Here is a 9,189-nt window from a genome sequence, read left to right as displayed (position 1 = left end):
TCTCTCTCTCTCTCTCTCTCTCTCTCTCTCTCTCTCTCTCTCTCTCTCTCTCTCTCTCTCTCTCTCTGACTAACAAAAACATTCGAATATAAATAGATAAACGTTTTATAATTCTGAAAGTGTTATTTTCGTCATTTATCTATTTTTTTTCATTTTACAATAATAATTATTAAAAATATTAGAAATTTTATGTTAAAAAGAGACAATCAATACACAAGAAAGAACTAAAAAAGTACAAAAATATAATATTGAGAGTCTAAATAACGATTAGAGTTTAAATAATCATATTTAGCATAATCAATAAGAAAATATAAATAAATTAATAATGGAAAAAACTCAAGTAATACAATATTTTCATGTCGCGACAATTTAGTATTTATTTTTCATTTAGTGTGAAAAATTATTACTTACAATTCTTTGTATCCACATGAGATTATCTTGCACCTGCGCATTATTGTACTAATTTAGTACTCTCAACCGTGGTCTCATTAAGTGTCATGCTATCACGCTCACTTTTTGTAGATCCGCCGGAAGTGGAGGAAGAAGGGAGAGTGACCTACGGAGGACGTCCTATGAGTTGCGCGCGCATCCCTTAGGAATATTGTCACATAGCATACGTACGATGCAGACTGACGAAGAGATTCAGTATGCGCCGAGGAGCCGGCCGGTGAGCTTTTATGACAATTACAAGGTGAGTCTTCACGTGTCTCTGTTTCACATGTGTTATTGTATAAGTAAGCATTGCGTGTCGTCAGTGTAACATGACTAGTATTAATTATTGATTTGATGACTTCTGTAATAGCAGAAAAAAGTTCATATACAGGTATCCTTACGTAAATGGGAAATAAAAATGTATAAGATGTCGCAAAATTATCGCTATTTTTCGTTTTGCAAGCAATTGGTTATATATTTTTAATTTAACAAAAATTTCGGAACAACAGACTTTAAAATTATAAACGTGAGTGAAAATACGTAATGGATTTAATTTTAATAAAATATTGATTTAATCTTTTAAAGTTTCTGAACATTCAATAATAATATTAAAAATACAAAGTAAAAGAATATAATTTTTAAATAAATTTTGAAAGGATTAAATCTCTAAAATACAATAATATATGTATATACAGTTTTACTAGATGTTCTAATACAGCGTAATGTATAATCTCTATGTCTATACGATGCTATCAATAGTTTCGCGTCTCTAATATGGTAACATCTCACCAGAGCAAAAATATACGAAAGATTATAATCCACAAACGTTATATTTACAATTAATTACTCAACGAGTCCAAAGAGAAATAGTCAATATAAGTAAGGCTAAATGTCTACTGCTTTTTACATTAGAAATAATCTATTATAAAGTATCTAGGAAGCACCGCTAAGAAAAACGCGCTTAAATATGCTAGAATTTTACAACCATAATGTTTTATATTAGCATAATTAGAATCTTAATTATAACCGATATTAGAAATCTAAATATGATCGTTGTGCGCAAATTATCATAAATTTACATTCTAACATCGATGCTAAGTATTTGTTCCGTACAATGTAGTACTTGGAAAGGCAGGAAATAACTCTTTTACATCTAAAAGTCAAACGTTTAGTAAGAAAATTTCTATCTTATTTAACTACGATACAAATTTGAATTAAATTATTTTGTAATTATACTTTAATTATTATATTTAAATCATTAGAATTAGACTAATAATTCTATAGTTCTAAATTGAAGAAAAAGATTAAGAGTCGCAATATATTACTTTGCTAATCAATTTAAACAAACTCACATGCATAATAATTTTAAATATCGCATCACTATATTTCTCGACTACGTTGATATATTTTTCAAAAGTTTAACTCACAATCAGTCTTTTCTTAGAGTGACAAGAATCATTTGTCAAAATTAACGCGATCATTTTTTGGTCTTGCAGGATGTGCCAGTGATGCCGCCTTGTGTTACTTCCACCATGAGTGTGGGTAATTTGAATCAAGTTCATAATAGCACGTCTGCCGTATCTCAGAGCAACAACAATAATAACAGTATTAATGGCAGCAGTAATAATAACAACAACAGGGTCAATAGCGCCGTTAGCGCGGGCAACGTATCGAAGATTCACACTGCCAAAGTCACGGGTGAGTTGAATGCACTTTTTACGATGCGCCTTTTATGTGTGCGCATGAAATGTCTACTATTTGTACAAACGCGCGATGATCGATATACGGCTCCTGCATTCGTAAATGTCAAGTACATTCAGTGTTTTCCGCTTACATTTTACGGAAACCTTTTTGTAAATTAGTATGCTCAATTTAAAACAATAAAGAAAAATAATAACGTAAATTAATTACGTACATATAAATAGAAAAGTACTTTATATAATTAGAGCTGCCTTAGTATCTAATAATATATAGTTCTGTGAATTTTATTACGTTTTCTAATTCTACGAAATGCGCTGAATATACATATAGTATAATAAACACAGTCTTACATTGAAATTGATATAGTAATATCATAAATCAAATTAATAATCAAATTTAATGCTGATGTTAATCAGCATCTTTAAAATGCAAAGAATTTAATTTTGCAAAACTGGAAAATGTATTAAATATAAAATTCGCAGATAATAATAATCATTGGTCTAGTTTTACACTTAATATGAATTTAGCTCATAATACCGTTTTGAGGCGTTATTATAAGTTCGATTAATCTTGAAATAATAAAATTAATGAAAATCAAAATCAACAATAAATAACTAGGATTAAATTAACTCTACACTATTCGTCTATATATACCGTGTATTAATCTTTCGTGCCAGCTTGACCTGTTTGTTCTACTTCAGATGTTACCAGTGCGCGAAACCTTATCGTCCTGAATTCTCGTATGTGCCGCAGCACTTGTTTTTCGCGACAGCTATATTCGCGCGTGCCAAGATTGTGCGTACTAATAAAATGACGTATATCATGAAAGTGGCGTTTTGGAGTAGACAGTGCATGTGTAGAATAATTACATTAATTTTTACATAGTCTTTTAATAATGATGAATTAAAATAATATAATGATACGATATTGAATATGATACTTTTTGTAATAAAATAAAAAATACATACCAAAATTTTGCAAATGTGATGGAAATTAGATAGAAACTTTACTTAAACTTTTTACCGTCATATCATAATTTCCTGGAAGATAAAAGAAACTTGACATACGCATGTGTAAATAATAATTAAGTAATCCCGTATTTTTGAAATGTGAAAGCAAAGTTGAGTTTTATGACATCATACATAATTGCTGCGTGTAAGAACTGATTCATTTTCTTACAAAATACTTTCCTACTTATATTGAGATATGTTTCTGAAACGTTGGAGTAAGAAAGGTAACTGGCACCTGGGCAAGTAATTTTTTTTACTGAATACTCACCGTACATGACAGGTGCAGTTTCAACTGGGAACATCGGGCGTATTTGCCGCGACAAAGAGAAAGAACTCGGTCGGGCACCATCGATGGCCAACTGTTTATCAACCACGGTTCCTGTCAATTTGGCAGCTTCTCAAATAGCCGGTCGACACACACCCACGAGAAATTCTTTGAGGCACAGTAGGATGATCGTAATGCATCGGACCGGTCATCGTGAGTATACATATAACTTCTTATCTATAAGCTTTGTATCTTTTTAATCGCAGCGTTAACTAATAGACATGATGAAATTGTTTGCATTTTTAAATTTATATTTCTACTTCTCGTTTCACAGACTTAAACAATCGATTTTTTAAAACGCGTTCTTTAAAAAGTAATTATGTATCCTGCATGCTTTATTGTATTGTGTAATTAGTGATTGCACTTATAGCTATGTCGTTTTATATGACTCTTAAATATAATAGAACGCGATAATTCTATCGTTCGTTATTAGTAAATATGCATTGCGATGACGAAAAGGTTACAAGAATTTAAGAATCTATAAGCAAACGTTTCGGAATATGCATAATACCTATTTGAGAACGCATGCAATCAACGAAATACCGATGAGAAACATTCTTTGCGCTCTCCTCGATAGATGAAATCGTGCGTGTACGATTATCAATTTTTTTGCAATCGACGGCTATGCGATCGATTTCTCTGGGGAGTAAGATTGCGCGCTCGCGAATCGCTTCTCCGGTCGCGGAATGTGACCGGCCCGGTATCATTTGATTTTCTCGATTTCTTTGGATAATCGTTTCGTTGCTTCACGCGACACATTATGGTGTTGCTGTATAATTCTACGCTAACGAACGCGCGACTATTGCTCTTAGCAGTCGGCTGGTCACTTAGCAAGATTGAGGTTGATGCCAAGGCAGACAGGAAGATTATAATTAGCGCCGCCATAGATTGCAGGAAAGTGCAGTGGCTTTTTATCACCGTGGTAATTAGATAGAATCAAATGCACGAGGCAAATGGTAGTTAATGAAAGGAGTTAAAGGTGATGAAAATGCAATGTGCGGAAGAATGAAAGTTTTTTTAAGGGAAGTGAACGAAAAAAGTTAGGACATTTATACCTATGTATCGGAATGAGAGAAATCTATTTAAAAAGTATTTAATATATAAACAATTTAATAATTCAATATACGACGAATATATATCCTGTGTTAAAAAATATTATAACATTAAAAAGGTTATAAAGATTGTATTAAAATCCATTAAAATTTCGTTAAAAAATTCCACTTTTATCGATTTAAAAATATTGTTATATTTAGTTTTCACGTTAATGTTCTCATAGTTCTTATTAGATATTTTTTATTAAAATTGTATGTGTGTGAAATTATTTTGCTTAAAATCTTAAATGCAAGCATTAATATGCACGCGCGCGTGCGTGTGTGTATTATGGAGAATTATTTTATATAGTAGTTATTGTAACATATTGTGCAGTTTTTGTTTGAAAAAAATGAAAAAATGCTAATGATTTGAAGAAAAATACAGAATATTGAATTTTATTATATATTCTGCTAACTCGTCTACCTTTTATTTAGTAAAGAATTCTTGTCTTCTTCAATTACCTTCGCGTATATGTATTTCACTGAGTTTTAAACGTTTCTTGCTCCGCTGACCACAGAACTTGAAGTGGATGCACATGGTTCTCTGCAGATAGCGGAAGTATCAGACCGGAAATATATCGCGTGATCTTTTTGGTACGCATTTGAAATACGCAGTCTCATCTTAGCGCTCGAATGCAAAAAATTCATTGTACTTTTTAATTGTCTCGCTTTATGCACACTGCAATTAATTATCGTAGCGTAATTCTATTATACTTGCAAAATCGTAACATTTTACAATTTCTTGATTATAATAGATGAAATTATTTCATGTGGGAAGTACAATGTTAAACACAGCTAAACTTTCTTATTAGAAAATATTATGTTAGAATTATAAATTTCTGTTACTTAAAAAATTTGAAAATCGGCGCAATAAATATCTTACAATTAGATAATCATATATAATTTTTTAATTTTTGTAGCAATATTATTTGATTTTACAATAATTAACATTCAAATATTAATTAAAACAAAAACATTATTACGTAAACGATAAGTATAATTCCATACCTTTGTTAAAACAAGCGACATGTACGTGTAAGGTTGAAACGAAGGGTTGAAATTGATGAAGTGCGTACGTACCGTGATTCCGTTCTGCTCTGCTCGAGGGCTTGGAATATACCTACGTAACCCTAATTCTATTTCAGGATCGGCGGGGCAGACTCATAAACCGACTCGCTGTTCTTACGCCCAATTTCGGCCCCTTTATATGCGTAATCTGCGTTCGACTTTCATCTAAAAACACCCAGTAGTCAAACGATCACACTATTTTCCTCGTTACATGGAAAATAAATTGAGTTCTAAACAGCTTACGATAATTTGAGTAAACAATAAAACGCACGCTTATATATGGTATGTATATATACAACAAATATCAATGAATTAAAATATGTGATGTAAAAATTATTTATATAGACAAAATATTTATACTCTTATTCTAAATTTCTTCTTCATGGCAACATGACGGAAAATATTTATTAAATATATTGATCTAGAAGTAAATTGTAATATCTCACAACCGCGTTAGTTAGCAAAATTATAGTGCAATTACTCAATTAACCCTTCTTACACAAGTTACATTGTGAGCATTATCCATGCATTGAGGACAACGGATGATGAAAACGTACCACCCAGTATGCGTATGTTATGCGTGGGCCGCACATTTTGCGGCAAATTTGCCGGCCGTGACGACGCGACGTATAAAACGAGGATCGACGTTGCTCATTGTTATCTCATACGTATAATGTGTATGTGCATTCACATTCACATAAACCGGCCCATTTACGTAGTCGACGTGACCGATACCTGATGTGAAGGAACAAATTACAGGTAGTTTGGAATTTACACGGTGAATGGGTTGCAGTGTACGAGTCGTTGTTAAATAATATCGACTTTAAATTCCTTTTTTGACTTTAGTAATTGCGCCGGACGATTCTAATTTTTAACTTCCGTAATTTTAATAATGAACGTAGAGCATGCTTTTTTTTTAACTTCTAAATTTGGCAATTATTTTCACAATCTTTATCTATTGTTACCGTGGGCGAGACCGTGGGTCACATGTTAAGTGTATAAATTTTATCTGAACTGCTGAATGTTAGTATCATGGCTATATCATGGCGATATATCATTGACAAATTGATATTAAATTAAAGGTAATAAGTGCGTACGTGATTCTCATTCCATTGGTGGTTGCCGTTGTTTGACCTCTTTTGATATGGCCCTTTCTTCCTTTATGCCCGCACCGGTATATCCTCGTATTGTGCAATAAATACGGCGTACATATGGCGAAGTATATCGTATACAATACAAACAACGCGTATTCATGTCCTGCATTCCCGCACCGTGCGAATCGTTCCTCAAAAGAGCAGCGATATCCGCTATTTGACAACTGTAGTAGAGTCGTTCGATCATATCGAAAACGGTCCAATACTGTTTTTACAGGAAGAACAGTCTGAAATTTTACGCTATCTGAAGATAATTACTCGTGAAAACCAAGATTATATATTCGCTTTTTATTTTTATCGACTGATGACCTTTCTATAGCGCGTGCGGACGTCTACATTCTGCAGTTGCAGTTTGCCTCGTTTGCTAGTTACAGCGCGTACCTGCAGTACAGTTAGAGACGTAATCCTCACGTAGCAGATGCGCGCATTGCGTTTCCGTGAGTGAAAATTGTTTTTCTCTTTCGTAGCGAGCACGTATCGTATCTTCCACGAATTGGCATCCAGCAACGATGTCGTGAGATATTAAAATTCTGCATGCCTATTGTGTGCTGCAAAAGAATTTCTTTTTTACACGTGCGTGACGTAAAATGCATTCATGATCAGTCTCTGCATAAAAATTAGTAAATTATCCTATGTTTCAAAAAGCTGCATTTTAAGATAGAATTTAAAAAAAAAAATAAAAGTTGATTGTATTTAGTATTTCTAGCAACATTGATCGATTGCTACATTAATTGATTTATGCTGTAACAATAATATTAAAAAAAGTCAGGTAATAATGTTTGACGATTGTTGAGTTACCTTGAAAAGAACTTTAATTTAACAATGATGAAATGTAATGCTAATTTGACTCTCTTTAAATAGTTTAAATGATTTCTTACAGATTCTTTTAATCTCACATATATGTATTGTTTATATTATAATTTTTAAGAACTATATATTATACATATAAGAATAATTTGTATTATAACAGCAAATACTAAAAAAATTATAAATTCAAATCTTCGATAATGAAATATGTCAGTATATATCGCAAATTGTCATAATATCGCAAAGAGAAAAAAGCATTTTTAAATATTGTTGACAGAATAAATCAGTCGATATGGCAATCGATCAGTGTTATTAGAGATATTAAATACGAGCAATTTCTTCTATATTCTTTTGACAATTTTATCTTAAAAACTTTCTTATAAACATAGAAGAATAAATATGTTAATATGACAAGCAATTTTTATTTCAAATTTTATTTATTAATAATCATTTATTTCAAAAGTCCTTATCTTGAATTCTACTTTCTTAAACGTAGAAGTATAAGATTTACATGCATTAGATATACTGTCAGGTTCCTCCTTGCTATCACCTTTCTCGGTTTAAAGTGTGCCGCGACACCAAAATAGTTGAGAAATACTGACTTGAGCTCATAGTGAATGATTATCTCAGGTACATATATGTGCTTCCACATACGTGATTATGGAGTTATTACATTATACATAAAACATTAAAAGAATGAACATTAAAACAAACATTAAAACTGTAATAAAAGGATTTAGATATATGCATTCATTTATATTCTATTACATAATCTTATATTTATTTCTATTCTACATATTAAACAAAGTAATAAACATAGAAAAATCAGAATTAATGATATATTTCTTTCCTCGAACTTATTATAGTTAAATCGATGATTTGAGTAATCTCTTTTTTTTTCCTTTCTCACCTTTTCTATTAATTTTGTCTTTTTTGCAGATTGACTTTAAATATATTAATTGGTTTATATGTGATGGAAGTACAAGTTTGCATACTGTACTTCCTCAACCGAGTATTCAGCACAGCGTATTCATTCAGTAAACATAGTGCATCTGTCCCTTCATTCCTGCTGTTTTTCAATAGCGGTCAGAGTACTTACTTCTTCCTTATACCTATTATCGTTTCATAGCCTGTTCTGAATAGTATGAACACACTGTGCTAATCGCTGTTTCTATTACTTAATCTATAAATATTGATCTATCATTCACGAGAAAATCTACTTTTATTATTATAACGAAAAATTTTACAGGAGAGTCTAATGAGAAACTCATTTATAGTCAATTCTTTCAATGTTCATTTGTAATTTTTGAATAACCAATAATACTAAATTTTTTTACATTACTGTATGAATTTTATGATTCGAAAAGAAAGGAAAAATAGTTCGAGTAATTTTATCTAACAATTATATGATTATAAAGAAATTGAACTTTATTGTATATTAATTTGCTTTAGAATGTATTTTTTATTTATTTTTAATTATATCTGTGTATATTTCTCTTAAGCATTTTGCATACATGATATTCTGCAAAAAAGACATTGCTTATTTTATATATATATATATATATAATCATAATATATTTTTTTTTATAATAATATATACA

The 9,189-nt window shown here is 31.1% G+C and overlaps 1 protein-coding gene across 1 annotated transcript in view; it reads left to right on the top strand.

Annotated features, from left to right (window-relative positions):
- Nucleotides 1–9,189, top strand: part of LOC108780322 (uncharacterized) — a 19,480-nt gene that overhangs the window by 6,866 nt on the left and 3,425 nt on the right. Inside the window, exons 2-4 of the mRNA XM_018547982.1 lie at nt 523–691; nt 1,929–2,130; nt 3,424–3,621. Of these exons, the coding sequence (XP_018403484.1) occupies nt 623–691; nt 1,929–2,130; nt 3,424–3,621 (469 nt within the window). The 5' untranslated portion in view covers nt 523–622. The remainder of the gene's footprint in view (nt 1–522; nt 692–1,928; nt 2,131–3,423; nt 3,622–9,189) is intronic.

This window comes from Cyphomyrmex costatus, unplaced genomic scaffold (genome assembly GCF_001594065.2).
Source record: "Cyphomyrmex costatus isolate MS0001 unplaced genomic scaffold, Ccosl1.0 scaffold69, whole genome shotgun sequence".
NCBI classification, from domain to species: domain Eukaryota; kingdom Metazoa; phylum Arthropoda; class Insecta; order Hymenoptera; family Formicidae; genus Cyphomyrmex; species Cyphomyrmex costatus.
The sequence above is the reverse complement of the archived record's forward strand: the minus strand, read 5'-3'. Positions and strand labels throughout refer to the sequence as shown.